At 41.5% G+C, this 17354-nt stretch overlaps 1 protein-coding gene across 1 annotated transcript in view; it reads left to right on the top strand.

The window, feature by feature from the left end:
• sntg2 (syntrophin, gamma 2) overlaps positions 1-17354 on the top strand; it is a 143550-nt gene that overhangs the window by 69323 nt on the left and 56873 nt on the right. The window contains exons 10-11 of the mRNA XM_050062315.1: positions 10965-11094; positions 16315-16353. Coding sequence (XP_049918272.1) covers positions 10965-11094; positions 16315-16353 — 169 coding nt within the window. The remainder of the gene's footprint in view (positions 1-10964; positions 11095-16314; positions 16354-17354) is intronic.

Here is a 17354-nt window from a genome sequence, read left to right on the forward strand (position 1 = left end):
TGACGACAACAGAAAGCAACAAAATAGCCGGCATTTTTAAAACTCAGCAGACGAGGGTTAGCTCGTTCATATAGCTTCCGCCGCCATGTAAAAAAAACTCACTAAATGGCCTGTGAAAAAAATATTCTTTCCAGCGGATATCTTAGTTACAACATGATTGAGCTAGCAAAGCAGTTTTGTGTTGATATGTGTGGTATTTATTCAGTTTTGGGAAATCACGATGTCTAGAAAGCATCAGTGGCCACAGCAGCAGCAAAGCTAACATCAGGACGTCATAAAAGCCTCCTGTTGTCGGATACGACATGAAACTACTCCAGTTAGCTCAATCATGTTGTAACTAAGACATCCGCTGGAAAAAATAATTTTTTCACTGGCCATTTAGTGAGTTATTACAGACAGCTAACGGCGTCCCTACGTCGCCCCGGTCAAAATGGTCGCGCAACGATTACGTCACATCCAAAGCCCGTAACTTTACAGGAACCTTCCTCGTACTCCGCTCTCTCAGTGGAGACACGGCGGTTGAGAAGGCCAAGCGAGAGGACGTTCCTGTAGTAGTTCCTGCTCCCCAAATAGTACCAGGAACTTCTTCAGTGGAAACGGGCCTAATGTGTCTGGAGTGGCTGGTTAGCTCTCCAACTACAGCAGTTTACCAACTATCCCTGCTAGTCACAACTTCAGCTTCTGGCCCCACATTTCTCTTGACCTCTCTGACCAATGCATTTGTCAGTACGTATTATGTATGTGAAGCTTTTCTAATTTTGGTTAATAAATACATTTACAGGCAGCTGAGAGATAAAAGGCTTTAAGCTTCCTTTAAGTAACTTAAATTGTTGAAGAGTATCAGCTGTGGTCACTGTTATAACCCAGATCCAGGGAAAAGCATGAGGAGCTACCATTAGTGTTGATGGGAATGTATTGTTGACTCATCTAATGTTGATGCAGACTCTGCAGACCGTGTCGTTGTTGTTGTGCCTGTAACATTATAGAATGTTCTAGTGATCCTTGTCAGTCCACATGTTCCCAGTTGAGATGACAAATAGTTTTTCTCAAAGTTTTTCTCTCAATTACCCAATTTAAATTCAGTCCAGGAAGGATCTGGGGAATTGTTCTTTTGTTCGTGTTAAAAAAAAAAAAAAAGCGGAGTCTGAAAACAAGGCCACATGGATAGCTGACAGTGAAACAGCAGAGAGCAGACCTTGTTTCCTTCCTTTGCACAGATTCTCCTGAGGTGTCAGACCAACTCCTCAATCTGACAGTGAGGAATTCTCAGCCTTTTGTTTAAACTGTCAAAACTGACATACTTGAAAAGGAAGGAAACTTGCAAATGAGTATTTTCTTATCTAAAAGAGTGCAGTCATGCATACAGTAGTAGCCATCAGTTACATTGAAATAAATTAAAAGAATATGATATTAGACTTCCAGTCTTCCAGGATTCCAGTCCTCTATTTTTATTTCAGCTGTGTTACCAGTTATTCTTATCATGTGTACAACAATTCAGAAACAGTTGCTGGCAATGAAACTCTCAGGCCTCAGGCTCCCTCCAAGAATGCTTATTAAATATCTATCAAAAAAAGTAAAATCACACAAGGAAAAGCAGAGTCTGAATCCAACACATCAAATACTGCAAGTTAAAATAAATTCAAGTTAGTTTATTTACATAGTGCGATTAAAAACAACCAGAGTTGACCAAAATGCTGCACAAATTAAAGTGAACTGTACAACAATGGCAAACTAAATAACATCAGTAGCACAAAAAAAGGCACAATAACAACAATAAATGGCAATGGAAAAATACAAGGCAATACCATGTCTGTGCACAAATCTAAAACAGAAACAGAACGCAGCTTGTGAGATTTATTTATAAAAAAATAAAACATTATAAAATATTAAAACCACTAAGAGCACCCAAAGGCCATTGAAAACATGTGTGTCTTGAGTTTTGTCTTAAAAGTGTCAGTGGCTGGGGAGCTGCCCCACCACAAAGGCAGTAATAATAAATTTGTGCATACAGTGTTGAAAATGAATAACCTGAATGTGATGTTAATCTAAACAAAAAATGTAATAAGGAATGGAGTAAATGTATATGTAGCTGTGACTGATGAGGAGGTAGAGCAGGTTGTCCATTAAACGGAAGTTGGCGGTTCGATCCCCGGTTCCTCCACATTTCGAAGTATCCTTGGACAACATACTGAACCCCAAATTGCCCATATGGCTGTGCCTGGGGTGTGTGAATGCATTGATTGTTCAACTGAGTCAACGTGGTCTCATTTCGAGGTCGTTGAATACCGGCACTTGGGCAGTGACTTCAAGCATCAGATGCCGACGAAAATAGCCGTTCTTTCACATCGGCATGAAACTTGGCCAGCCGCTGTTTAGTGGTGATTGGCGGCATTGGGGGAAACGCGGTGGGACAACAATGTAAGTCAAGGAGGTGCAAGTCTGAGTAGGGTGGGTAGAAGGGGTGGTGGATGGATCCAACAACCACTGACTTGTACCTGGGAGGGGTGGTGGACGGATCCAACAACCACCGACTTTCACCTGGGAGGCCAGTGTTCGCTTCCAGTACAATTGTAAAGCCAAACCCTGTTCTTTTTTCCTAAACCCAACCACATTCGCTTGGTGATGCACCAACATTTTGAAAGAGACTGTATGCAAACTGTACATTTCCTGGTTGAAGCTGACATGACATCACAGAACGTCAACAACCAATGCATCCAGGGTACCTTGCACGTCATATCTCAACCCACTTCCCTCTTGGGAAGAAGCTCTGACATGGTGATGCGCTGGACAGTTTTCTCCACTCTCTGTAGAGCCTCACTTTTACATGAGGCCCTGCATGTGCACCGCTTTCTCTGTCGCTCTCTTTCTGGCTCTCACTGGTAGGGGTTTTCTCCCTATGTGGGTTGCCTGAAGTAAAACAAACTGATCAAGGATCAGATTTCATGTTGCAAAATCTTTGCACAAGTGATGAAACAACTTGACATTACTCACTGCTGTTCAGGCATGCATCACCCAGAGAGTCATGGGTGATTGAACATTTTTATCAGACTCTAAAGTCATTGCCTTGGATTTACTATCTGGAGTTTAACAAACATTAGGGTGAGGGGGTCTCCTTTTCCCTGCTTGCTAGGTGGTTCGGGACTCTCTAAGCCTCAGTCGGGCCGAGCTGGTGTTTGTGCATACTGTGTGAGGCCCTTTCAAACTTTTGTAAGAAAAATGGCTGGCTGAGTCAAAACGTAAAATTTGCTTGAGGATGTCATATGTGCCATAATTCCAATTTTAAACATCACTGTGTTTGTGAATTGGCCAAGTAAATAATGTCCATGAAGACATGGTTTTGGATGCAAAAAAATAGAAGTTTCAGGAGTCTTGGTGTTATTGCCTCCTCCTGGTTCTACTCTGCAGGCACGTTACAGCGGTTCCTCTGTGGTTCAAGAAAAGCGATTGAACGAGACCACATAGTCGCCACTAAAGAATGTTGTATCGTATTAACATGCCGAAACCCTGCCTGGATAGATAATCTGCCCCGCTGTCTTCTGTAAGGGAAGAGGGCAAACTGTTTTGGCCCTGTCCAGTGCTGATCCCACTGAGACACAGGCTGCTTCAGCATTGTCTGATATTGATCTGGTTGAGGATGCTTTTGGTCTGTCCAGTGCTAAGAATGTTTGAAAAATCCTGATACATTGTTGAAACTTCTTGTCAAGTGTTTCCCACATTTAATTCACTACCAATGTAGAATGGTGTGTGTTTAATTGAATCTCACAAATCTCTATTTTCAGATGTGCCGACTCCTACTATATCTCATTGCTTGGTTAATACAGTCGTATCGGGAGTATCAGGCTGCAAAGCTGAACTGGACAGTAGTGTTTGGGAGGTTACAAGATGCAAATCTCACACTGAACCTTGCAAAGTAAAAGTTTGGCCAGGCAACGGTGACGTACCTGGGCAAAGTTGTAGGTCAGGGGTTACCAATGCACTCCAAGGTTGAAGCTATCCCATCTGTCCCTGCTCCTGTTTATTGATGTGAGCTACATCGTTGTTTTGGTTACGGCAGGTTATAAAAGAAGTTTTTATTAAACTTTTCTGCTGTTGTGGCTCTGCTTATCAATTTATTGATCCCCAAAACATGTTTTTCACTGGTCTCAGAGCTGCAAATGTGCGTTTTAGTGTGTAGAAGTTTTGTTAACTATGGCTCCAGTGCTTGCTGCACCTCTTTTTAACAGCCCATTCAAACTTTCTGTTGATGTCAGTGATGCGGGAGCAGGTACTGTCCTACTTCAGGATGGAGATGATGGTGCAGATCATCTGGTTTCGTAGTTCTCAAAGAAATTTAACCGTCATCAATAGGTGTTTTCCACTATTGAAAAGGAGGCTCTTGCTGTTGTCTTGTGCCTCAAACAAATGGAAGTTTATGGTGGCTCTGCAGTGTGCCTAAAGTTGTTAATACTGACAGCAATCCCCTTGTGTTCATTAACGACATGCAGAACTCAAACCAAAGACTTGGGCGCTGGGCCCTCTTCATTTAAACCTTCAACATGGGGGAGAGGCAAGTCAGGGGTAGAGAAAATGTTGTGGCTTACATGTTCTTGCATTGTTAGAATTTTGATTTGTGAATAAAAATCCATTACACTCCTGTTATTCAGGAATCTTAGTGTGGGGGTGTTGCGTGTGCATGTGCAGTATTGCACAGCGCTTGTGGGTGTGTTTTGTTTTCTCTCTGTCTCTCTCGCTCTGGCCCCTCTCTATCTGTCTTCCTCTGTAGGAGTGGAGCCCCTGAAAGCAATTAAACATCAAGAGAGAAAAAGAGGGACCCGAGGAGCTGAGTGTGGGAGAAACACACACCTGATAGCCGACAGCACAGCTTGGGGACTTTTTCCTCCTTTTTTCCCCCCTCCCCAGTTGTTTTTCCTTGGCTTGGGTTAGAATGTGGAGTTTTGCTTTAGTTTTTTATTTCAGTTTTGGCTGGAGATCACTGGTTGTCCAGTTATCTGGTTTTGGTTTGATTTATTTAAGACTTACTTTTAGGAAGTTTAGGGAGATGAGCTGGGTGCAACAGCCCACTGGGTGGCTGGCTCAGTGACTCCCCTATCTTTTGTTCCTTTTTGCCCGCTCTGTTTTTTTTCTTTCTTTTCTTTAGAACCTTTAACATGCCTTTTTTCCCCTTGAGAACAATGCTCGTTGATTTCTTTGTAAGTGGTTTTGGCATCATTTTATATGTTTCAGTCTCCAGCAGAGCATGCAGTCATTTAGCAAGCCTGTAACACTTAGGCCTGGGGCAGTGCAACTGCCATATCAGGCAGTGATACACAGTGTTCATTTTGCCAGCTATTTTAGATTTAGTTTTAGTCTTGAGATGAAACTGCTTATTAGTTATAGTCACATTTTAGTCATTTTTATCCTTCATAGTTTTAGTCGTTGAAAATTTATAACATTTTAGTCGACGAAAATTCATGACATTTTAGTCAGTGTTTTGTCATTATGTTATCTATATGTTTATCATCTTTAAACTAATCCAATTAGGCTAATTCATGTATCAAAAATTAGAATCAAGGTGACAGGTTGTATAAAAATTTCAATTACAAATAATTTCTACACAAGTACAAACTGTCATTTCTCCAGCAGTGTTTGACAGCTTTATGAGCACACAGTTACTGAGCATCATTTGAAAAGTTCAACATTTTTTGACACCACAAATAACTAATCTGAGACAACAACTGAAGTCTGAATTCTTTTTTTATCTGCAACATGTTAGTCTGAAGGTTTAAAGTTGTGTCCTCTCACAGAGTTGGTAATTAAAACTAAGCTTTGAGCTGTCAGAGAAAACTCTGCTGAGTTCAGACTGTTTACTTACAGCACACAGCTACGCTCACAGATTACTGGGCCTCCTACCTGCCTGTTAAACAGCATCAACCCATAAACCTTCCCGAGTCCGAACTCAGTGGAGCTAACTGGTAACAGCCACTGCTGCAACTAACAAACTCCACAAATCTATTCAGCAGCTCCACCATCCACAGTCAGACACACGGCTGCTTATTTATTGCTGAATTACAGCTCATAACTCGCACCAATGGCTTACGCTGCTCCATTGTGAGTGTATTTGTTACATCCTGGCGCTGACTATTCTCTGGAGTTTGCCAGCCTGTCGTTCATGCCGCATTTGAAGACAATTGCAAGCAAGACTGTTATTGGCTTTCAATGTCCGATAGTCCACCACAAACGTTTTCGTCATGTCTTGTCGGCGAAAATGAAGCACAGATTTCATCTTATTTTTTATAATCAAGGTCTATTTTAGCTCGTCATCATCACATTTTCATCATAGGAATAAAGGTCGTTGACAAATAATTTTCATCATAGTTTTCGTCAATGAAATTAACACTGGCGATACAGCTGGTCAGAATACTCTCAATGGTGGTAGAAGGTGCAGAGTATCCTGGGGTACATGTTGAACCTCCTCAGCCTGTGAAGGATAAAGTCATTGTGTTGTAGTCTTGGTGATGGTCTTTGTCTCGTGAGTCCAGGTCAGGTCCTCACTGAACCTGAGGAGCCTGAAGCCGCTGACTGACTCCATCAGTGATAAAGCTGATGACAGTCATGTTGTCAGCAAACTACATGATGCTGTTGGAGTATGCAGCCCTGAGTGGCTTCAGTGTTGAGAGTCAGGATGGAGGATGTGGTGGTGCCTATCCTCACAGCCTGGGGTCTGCACATCAGGAAGTTCAGGATCCAATCTCAGTGGGTGATGTTTAGTCCCAAGTTTCTAAGCTTGATGACAAGTTTAGAGGGTACAATGGTGTTGAACGCTGAACGCTGTCTATGAACAGCATTCTCAGGTACGTGTTCTTCTGGTTCAGGTGGGTGAAGGCAGTGTGGATGGCTAAGGTGATGGCATCGTCCGTAGATCTTTTTGGCCTGTATGCAAACTGAAGTGGGTCCAGTGAGTCAGGGAGGTGATGAAGGATTTGACGAAGCACTCCAAGATGGTGGAGGTGAGTGCAACTGTATGGTAGCTGTTCAGGGAGAGGGCTTTGGTCTTTCTGGGTGCAGGGACAATGGTCGTCTTCTTGAAACATTAGGGCACTACAGATTGGAGCAATGAGTGGTTGAAAATGTCTGTGTAGACATCAGACACTTGATCTGCACACACTGTGAAAGCTCAGCGAGGGATGCCATCAGGTCCAGGTGCCTTTCAGGGGTTAATCCTTTTAAAAGATCTGCACACATCTACCCTAGATTTTACCAGTGGGCAGTTGTCCTGGGCCTTTTGTACTTCTTCAGCTGGGGAGTTGTTTCCACAGCCTGCATAGAAGGTGTTCAGTTTGACAGTAATTACATATTTTCAGCAGAAAAAATGTCACTCAATACTCTCCTGTTATGTCCCGCACCTGGAAAATTTTGTTATGTCACACAAACCATCATATTTTTTTGCGAACCATGATCGGGTAATCACATTGCATCTGACAGACGTCTCTATGGAGACGTTTCACGAAATGGTTTGGTCTGTAAGAGTAACTTTAGACCACTTGAAATGGCTTTGTTTAATTATTATTGTGAATTCAGCTAGGTTGTAGGAAATATGGAGGGTATAGATAAAGGGCTGTAGCTTCTTTGTTTGGTTAAATGACCACACTCTTTCTTGCTCTTCCGTTGTCTTTTCAGTAGAAGTAGGTTGACTGATTTTATGAAATCTCTCACTATCAAAATGCAAAAGGATACAAAGCAGCACAACTCTACATACAAAACAAACAAATGTCAGAGGGATATATGGGCTTTACTGATCAGGATGATGTAATGCAACTTAACAAGCCTCCAGGAGCATAGTATCTGGTTACTATGGAGACCACTGAAACCTTTCGCAGAAGCATAAATAGAAAACATTGCATGGTTCTTTACTTCTTTTGAGCAACAGTCCTTAAAAGTGTTGAGCCCCCTACCCTAAATCAGGCTTAAGTCTGGAGACCTGGGTGCAGCAACAGGTAATCCCAGCCATGGATATTCCCTATTATTTGTTGGATGTGGTGAAGAAGTGCTGCCCACCAACAATCTAACGTGCAGAAGTTGTTCTCTATCGTATTGTATGATAGGGCTTGCTAGAGCAGTGTGCATGTTGCAAAAGAGTTTGAAATAAATCAAGAAAAAGAGCAAGGTTGAGGAGGAGCTCAGGGGCCATCCTATGCACCCTCTTGCTGCCAACTGATCAGTTTGATTAGAGTCAAGGATTCAAAGCTGAACGTACATCTCTTCTCTATCTTCTTGGCAGGAAATCAAAAGCAAACATGTTCCTGTCATGAATTATGCTGTAACGGAAATGCCCCAAAGCCTGCCTATTTCCCCGCCTCACTAATCACTAGACATGGCGCATTTTACCTCTCGTTGCTATTCACACAATAACTAACAATTGGATTCCTCCCAGAAACACTCCCCTCCATATGTTCTTCATGTATCTTACTGCACGTTGACCAGGCAATACATCTCCGGCCCATCTCAATGGATTTATTACTGCTCAGTCAGCAGGCAAAACATAGCAGTTTGTACTGCAGAGAGCGGCACAGATGTATGAAAGAATCAACCTCTCCCTAGATCCCATCATTCAGTGAGGATTTCAGTCCTGCTCGCTGAAGGTGGAAGGGCTTTAGCAGCTTCTTCTGACAGGGTTGTGTTCTCCTGACATTGATCTGCCAGCTGTCTGTCACTTTGATTAATTTCTGCCGTTGGAGCCCTTGATTCATTGCACTTTCATCCCTTCATGCATTTCCCCCATTACTGCGTGCTCTCAAAGGTTTGTGCATTAATTGAAAGGGATTAACTGATATACTGCAGATTCTCTGACTGATGTCATTTCATGGCTTGCTCACTTTATCTCTGCAGCACTCTGTGAAAGAGAAGAGGAGAGGTTTTGCAAGACAAAGCATTTAGAAAAGAATTGTGAGGATCTATTTGTGATGCTTTATAGTCGTACAAATCAAGCTAATTTGGGTCAGGCACAGTGACACGGAAAGAGTTCGCACCCTGGTTTAATCAAAAAACAACATTTAAGTCCAGTGAAAATCACCCATGGAGAGCAGCTGGGTCAGTACACAGGCAGCGGAACATAAGATTTTAACAAGCCTATTGCAGATACAGTATGAAAGTCATGCTCACCAGAGGATTTGTTAGGAATGCTGACTTTGTAACATCTAACCTTGAGGAGCTGCTGTGTGTGTAAGTGAGAGAGAACTGCTTGGTTTAGGAGCTGTCTTACAGGTTTTCCCCCTTCATACTGTGCATTTGATGCCTTCTGTTGTTTCTGAGTTTATCAGCCTTCACCTCACGTACCTCCACAACATCTCCCCGCTTCTCATGCGCACTACATAATGTTCAAAATTTCTTTTGAGCCTTTACACATTTTCCCTAATGTTGCAAATGCTCCACTCCGTCGAATGGGATTGCATAATCGTCACATAAAAGTGCTTCCATGTTTAGTGACAACTATCTCTGAGGCTAAATGTATCAGTAGCGTGAAAGTGCACTGGAATGAAATGTCACAAAGTATCACATTTTGCTGATGAGTACGATCTCTTTTAGATGACCTCATCAACACCACATCTACTGAGAAATTTAATTGTGTCAGTAAAGTGCTGCGCTTAACCTCGAGGCACTCCAAGGAGATGACAGAATCCCAAAAATGAACCAGAGTGATGCCAAATACAAAATAACTTGTGCTGTAAAATAATAAAATCCTCATTTCTTCTTGTTAATGTTTTTTGAAGGGTCGCTTTTAAACCTGAACTGCAAGGCATATTATTTAGACATCTCTTGGCCTGTCTAGGGATGTCATGCAGGGAGGGGGCTTTGTCCAGGTTGTTTTTTAATAGATCTGTCAGGATTTTGTCTTCCTCTAGTTACAGTGCAATGTTCTGTGGGGAAACCTTGGGTCCTGGCATTCATGTGGATGCCACTTGACATTCACCACCGATCCAAACGCCGTTTGCAGACCCCTTTTCGACTGTCATGGGCTGGCTTGGCTTGGCTTGGCTTGGTTTGGTTTGGTTTGGTTTGGTTTGGTTTGGGCCATCAGCTCAGCACAGCAGGGATTTGCATTTCCATTACAACAGGGCTACCCACTTGAAGGTGTGTCTTTAACTGATCATTTTTAAAAGCAGCGAGCTGATGCTTGGATAAAGTTCCTTGTCTACTCCGGAGAAGGTCTATGGCCCAGCTCAGTGTGGCACGGCGTGTCTAAACTGACAATGGAAATGCAAATCAGTGCGGCATGGCTTGACTCAGCACCACCCAAGTTTACAATGGAAAAGACCTACAAGTTCACCTCCTAATGGTAACAGCAGTCCCACGCCGCAAAAAATGCTCCTGAATGGTCTGAGGAATGTGACAAAGAGCTCAAGGTGTCAACCTGGCCTCCAAATTTCCCAAACCCCAATCTGATCAATGGTACATGCCAGTACCCAAGAGGTCCTGTGTCCATGTCTCGGCAGGTCAGAGCCAAGTGCAATCCATGGTGGGGCCTCTGACCTGCCGAGACATGGACACAGGACCTTTGGGAATATCCTGTGGTGTCTGCTACCATTGCCAGAGTTGTGTGGGTTGTGAGGTGGGGTATCAGCACGTCCCACACATGCTCGGCCGGATTGGGATTTGGGGAATTCCTGGACCCAAGGCTTCCCAGCAGAAATTGCATTGTAACTAGATAATCAATGTTATCCACTTCACCTATCAGCGGTTTTAATGTGTGGCTGATCGCTGTATATTCTCAGGATGTTTAAGGATTCATGAAATGCCTCCATAACAAGGTGTCAAAAGTCCATCAAGCTCATGAAAGAAGTAATTGCATGTAATGCAGTATAAGTCTTACCACATAAAGTAACTTTACAGAAGTAACGAGCAGCTCAAGCTTCTCTTTGCTTCACTGCAATATATCTTTCAATCTTTTAGACCACTCCCTTCTAATTTTGACCTCTACCCTCCGCCAGGTCCAACTGTTTTGAAGTCTTCGCCTTGGATGGAGCCAGCACCAATATTCTTCAATTTTGCACTGCAGCAGAAAGCACTGACTGGCTCCAAGCAATATCTACAAATATCAATGACTTGACACAGGAGAATGTAAGTCCATCTTTAAACATTAGAACATTGGATCTTTCCGTGGGTCTTTATTGAAAAAGAAGGTGAAAAGAAAATTTTCACATATTTGTGATCATTTTAAAGATGTGAGTACTTGAATGAACTCTTATGACATCCAGTGACTTCACAAGGGAATAATTTGGGTATAATTACTGGCATGACATTAAGTAATGTAGGGGATATATTTTATGTAAGATTTCCCAGTTTTTTACCCTGCTCATAGGGACTGTATGTTATTTATGTGGTGGCTGGGGTGGACTTTATTTTCTTTCTATCTTGACCCCTCCCTGAAGCTACAAATGTGTTTCCTTGAGCCTCCCTTAGTGACTCGGGGAAAATGCATGACCCTCTCTCCACCATAAATAGTATTTATTTATATTCACACCAAGTGTAGGTATTGGGGCCAATGCAACAAGCAAACAGCATGTCAATCAATCAATCAATCAATTTTATTTATAAAGCCCAATATCACAAATCACAATTTGCCTCACAGGGCTTTACAGCATACGACATCCCTCTGTCCTTATGACCCTCGCAGCGGATAAGGAAAAACTCCCCAAAAAAACCCCTTTAACGGGGAAAAAAAACGGTAGAAACCTCAGGAAGAGCAACTGAGGAGGGATCCCTCTTCCAGGACGGACAGACGTGCAATAGATGTCGTACAGAACAGATCAGCATAATAAATTAACAGTAATCCGCATGACACAATGAGAGAGAGAGTTTTCACCAAAACAAACAGCTTTTTTCTTTTTAAGCAAAATGCAAATTCCCCTTAAAAATCACATCATTACACAAGTGTGTGTGCACTTCAGCAGAATATAGGTGCATGTCAGCCAGCCGTCATTGGTTCTGTCACACAAAATCAACATAATTTAAAAAGACTACACGCCAAACGCATGCATTCACAAACACAGACATGCACAAACACACAGCGCACACACAGCTGGCATTAGCAACATGTGCATTTAAACATTGCTTTCTCAAATAAACTGTACGCAACAGTGGAAATATCAGTGACTTGGCACTGGTTAGATTCAACCCAGTCTCACTCTGAAGTCATTGAAAACTGGTGCTTGGTCAGTGACTTCTGGCATTAGACACCTTTGAATTAAGCTTCCCCGTCACATCATCATGATGCACAGCTGAGTGCAGTTACTGTTTAATGGCGCCTGGCGGCATCAGGGGAAACACGGTGGGACAACAAAGAAAGTTATGGCACCGAAGGTCTGTGTAAGGCAGGCGGGAAGGGTGGTGGAGGGGTCCAGCAATGACCGATTTATACCTGGGAGGCCGGTGTCTGCTTCCCATGTGATAAGCCAAACGCTGTTCTTTTTTCCTAAACCCAACCACGTTCTTTTCTTGCCTAAACCCAACCAATTTGTGTTGGCTAAACGTAACCAAATGCATTTGTTTTTGAAGAAAAAAACCCATCAATTTGCGGTGCTGTACTGACGTATGAGACTGTATGCTGTATATTTCCATCAAAAACAGAAGTGTATTTTGAAAACAGACAATGCAAGTAACAGGCTGAAATGACACGGCGTCCCAAAATGTCAACAACCAGCGCACCCAGGGTACCTTGCACGTCATATCTTGACATGGAAAATCCATGACCATGTCGATATGTGACTTGGTCGGAGTGAGAATGTGTTGATAGATTTTAAAAACATACCCTTTGACAGGGCTGCACAATTAATCAGATATTAATCACGATAATGATTTTGGTGTCCCACAGTTAAATGAATGTAATCGGCTTTGATATTGACGTTTGAAATACATTCCCTGCTCACAAAAAAGCACCGCTGCATATCAAATCAAGTGCTCCCTAAACTCATAGCTCCTTTGTCTGCAAAAATGATGAATAATAGTGATAAATAACTGTGATATCAATATTGATCAAATTAATTGTCATTTTCACTTTGGCCATAATTGTGCAGCCCTACCCTTTAATGTTAAGAGTTAAAAAATAAGTCCTTGAGTTCAAAATAACCTTGTTTTTTTGCTATTGTTAGTATACAGCAGCACAGAATGACATGTTTTTCAAAGGATCTGGTCAGTGAAATGGTTTATTTTTAGCAAAATGTTAATTGAGACGTAGAATGAAGGGATTTGATGACTGAAGCCTTTGATGTGCATGAGAGGTTCAAGGAACGTCAGTGGCTGTGATAAATGGTGTCATTTTGGCGATTTTAAAGAAAACATGCTTTTCAAACCCACCAGCAGGATTTCTCTCCAGTGGTAAAAAATATTTCACGTCTCCCCTGTTTTGCACCACCTCCTCCACCCTTAAAGATAACAAACAGTCCCTTAGAGCATCCAGTATATTACTGTATAAGCAACTGTATTTTCGTGGTCATTTTAGTACCCACAATGGATTGATTATGAGTTTAAGGAATTACAAATTTTATCCCCTTGTGGTCTTTTAAAGTTGATTACTTCATCTTAATAAAGAAAACAGAGAAACATGTAATAAGTATGTTTTGCCCATACAGTAGTTGTTGCATGTATTTCCCCTGTTTGATTTTTCACAGCCACACAGACTACAGTGCAGCATGGTTTAATACAGCCTTCCTGACAAGCACTCGTTGAGTCACAGTGGCACCTCTCCCCCTCTGCTGACAAAAAAAGAGCCTCTCTCATACCTAATTAATGACTGCAATGTAGTCATTGGACATGTGCACTTCTCTCTCTCATTTCCTCCTATTTCACTTTGATTATTGCACTGATGATGTGATGCATTTTTGGTAAGGATGCAGACGTACTGTATGCCTGTGCTCGTCAATTGCACAGCTGCCTTTTTTAAAAAGTGTGATTAATTCATGCCTGCATCACCTAATTACGGACGTTGGAGTGTGATTGCTAAATGGCCAATCAGGATGTAATTGTGTGCCTGCTTTGGGAGAGAGCGGAACTTTTGTTTTAATGACCTACAACCTTTAAATAGCTGTGTGACACCCTTGGGGTCCCTCGTGTTTTTAATGTGGATGACTGTCATCTGGCAGGGTGGAGCACTACTTGATGCCGTTTGATGTTCCATCACAGAGACTAAAACAGAAAGAACTGGGCAGCTTGTTAGTGTCTAATTATGTAAGGATTTCAGGTGATGATTTACCTTCAGTTTGTATCTGAGGCGAGGCGAGACAGGAGCGCAGGAGATCATGCTGAGTGTGATATGCTGACACATCAGGGGTCCATTCAGTCTGAAAATGTTCTGCAATGGTTTGCAACATTTTTCATCATCGTCACCTCCAAGACACACAATGAGATACACAAGCGGTAAATGTTGTCTCTGAGACTCTAACTTTATACTTTCCTGGAGCCTCAAGCTGGTTTTCACATTACATGTTTATGTGTGACATCCTGGGATTGAATTAAACATGACACCGCCAAACCATCTCCCAAACTTTTTGTTTTTCTGTTGACTGTAAAACTTCAAATGGAGAAAAAATAACTTATATGATAAACATTTATTGACAACTGTGTTATACTGTATATGTGTTTAGCTATTATTTGTGCATCACTTATGGTAAAATTCTGATTGATCTGGCACCTGAGTATAGTTAAACTGTGCATCTAACATTGTACCGTCCAAACAGGCCCCTCAGGCTAGTCTGGGTCTTTTAACTATTCCAGAGTCCAGGTTAAAAACAGAGGGTGATAGAGCCTTTGCAGTATTCTGGCTCCTCAGCTCTGGAACAACATTCCACTGAGTATCAGGTCAATTGACTCTGTTATCTCTTTAAATCCTGCTCAAAACATACTTTTGCAGGAAGACTTTTCCTAAGAGCAGACAGACGACACAGCTGTGTTCTCTGGCTCCACTGTTTAAAAAAAAAAATATATATATATTATGGTTATTTTATTTTACTTTATTTATTTTTTATTGTTATTCTTTTTTTTTCTCATTGAGTAATTTTTCTTGTGTGTGTATGAATTTGCATAATGTGTGTTTGCGTACATATGTATGTGTTTATGTTTATGTAGTATGTCTATATGTAGTAGCGGTGGGGGAATTGATCAATACAGCATATGATTAATAATAATAACAATAATAATAAATCAAATACAGTACTCAATTACTTGAGACTGAATGAATAATTAAATTTGATCCAACTAATATTAGCCATTATATTTGAAATGTTTGAACATTCTCTGGTGTAGCATTTGGTGTAGCACAAAATTTCATATGTAGATGAACTACAATATTGATTGCCTTGTTGGACTCAAATGGTGAGCAGAGCTAAACTCATTGGCTATATGAAATATTCATAGATGTATGAATATTTGACAGAAAAAAAATAAAGAACACTTTAATCAGTTTCTGTTATGTTTCTTAAGCCCCTTTTACACTGCCAGATTTTCAGAGAATGTTGCGCCGTTTTGCCGGCAAGCTGTGAGCATTTAAACACACAGAGCTGGATTGACGAGTTGATCCGAGGTGGCCAATTTTCCGCCTCGTAGGGTAGTCATATTTGCGGAACCTTTTTGGTTTAAACAGAACAAGGCGGCTTTCTGCCATGGGAGGGGCTGTTGATGACTTGTGGGAGGAGCTGTTGATGGTGCTGCTCGTGCGACCTACTGTCGGTGGATAAACAGGAAACAGCTGATAGCAGGAATTAGCGAGCAGCTAGTAGCAAGAGGGAAACGCAAACCTGACAGACACTACAGTAATGATGAGCAACTGGGGAGACAAGGAATTGCGCACCCTCCTTGTCCTCGCAAACGAAGAGGCCATTAACCGTCAGATGACGGGGACAGTGAAGGACGGGCCAACTTATGAGAGAATCGCCGAAGGACTGACCAGCCGTGGCTACACGTTTTGTTACTTGCTCACGCCCCCCATTGCCCCGAAAAAGGCACATTCTGTATGAACAAAAGTAGGCAGGCGGCATTTTGCCGCACTCCCTGATTTTGTTTTTATACTGCCAATGCTGAAAAAAGACTGATAGGGCTTTCCTGCAAATTTGCACAATTCCTGTTTAAAAAGGGCTTTAGATTTACAGTACCTGTAGTTTTAATCAAAACGCAGCAAAACAATATAAATGGGTGTGATGATGTGTGTGTAATCACCATGTAATGACTATCTCAACAATTTTGATTCCCAGGTGTTTTAAGGGGTCAGGATATTTTTATCTAATAATATATTTAATAGAGCTGTGTAATTGTATATGCCACTGACTGTTATCTTTACTCCTCTTACAGATAAAGATCATCAACAAATACTGCTCCTCAGATGATCAGGTATGCTGACGATGTCCTTACTCAACATACTGGTTTACAATATCTTTTTACAAGCAGATACATAATTGCAGCACAACACTGCTGGCAGTGCTGGTAGAGATGCAGACAGGATAGCTTAATATTCCAAATATGACAGTGTTCTGAATTTGATACAGGTCTTGTGAAAACCATACTGTTTGAATATTCCAGATTGGGCCTTATTCTGAAGGTAGCATTTCTGATTAAGACATGTGGGATATGCTGGTATTATTCAGTTCTTAGGAGCTTTTTGGATATGTATACAGTACATTCAGAATACGTGTCTTAATTGGGTTCTTTACCCCAATTAGCGACTCACTGCCTCTTGCCTGTTTACGGTTAGCTCTGTGCATTGTCATGAATGATTTGCACAGAAACCAACTCACCAAGAGTTTGAAAGGCTAGGGTTGAGATTTCTGGTCTGAAGGAGAAACACATCTAGTTTACTTTTAAACATTCTAAAAGACTTTGATATTAACAGGTTTTTGGATATGAGCAAATATTGTAATGCTGGCATTTTCCAAAAGGAATTAATGAATGAGGGACAGAGGGAGGCTGTATTCAGATAGTTGAACAAGAATGCCATCAGTGGAAAACATAAAAAAAAAAAATCATATTTTAATGCAAAGAAGCAAAATGGCACAAGCTGTACCAGATGTTCCACTTTTCCACATTTTGAGGTGATAAACAACATGTTAGGGCATATTAATCTGAGTATACACAGCTGCATGTAAAAAATAAATAAATCGAATATTCATTGTCGTTAGCCTTTTTTTGTTTTAATAAGAGCAAAATATTTTGTATTTTCAATATTTTGAGCATATGAATATAATCAGTGATGCCTCAAAGGTGGTGTTCCATTTGTCTGTCCAGAGAGATTTGATGGAGGTCACTGTTCAGGCTGTTCACTCACAGCCTCACAGCCTTCTTTGCAGGATATGTTATACAGGTGTACAGAATCACATCATCTGCATACAACTGCA

This window comes from Epinephelus moara, chromosome 14 (assembly GCF_006386435.1).
Source record: "Epinephelus moara isolate mb chromosome 14, YSFRI_EMoa_1.0, whole genome shotgun sequence".
Lineage (NCBI taxonomy): Eukaryota > Metazoa > Chordata > Actinopteri > Perciformes > Serranidae > Epinephelus > Epinephelus moara.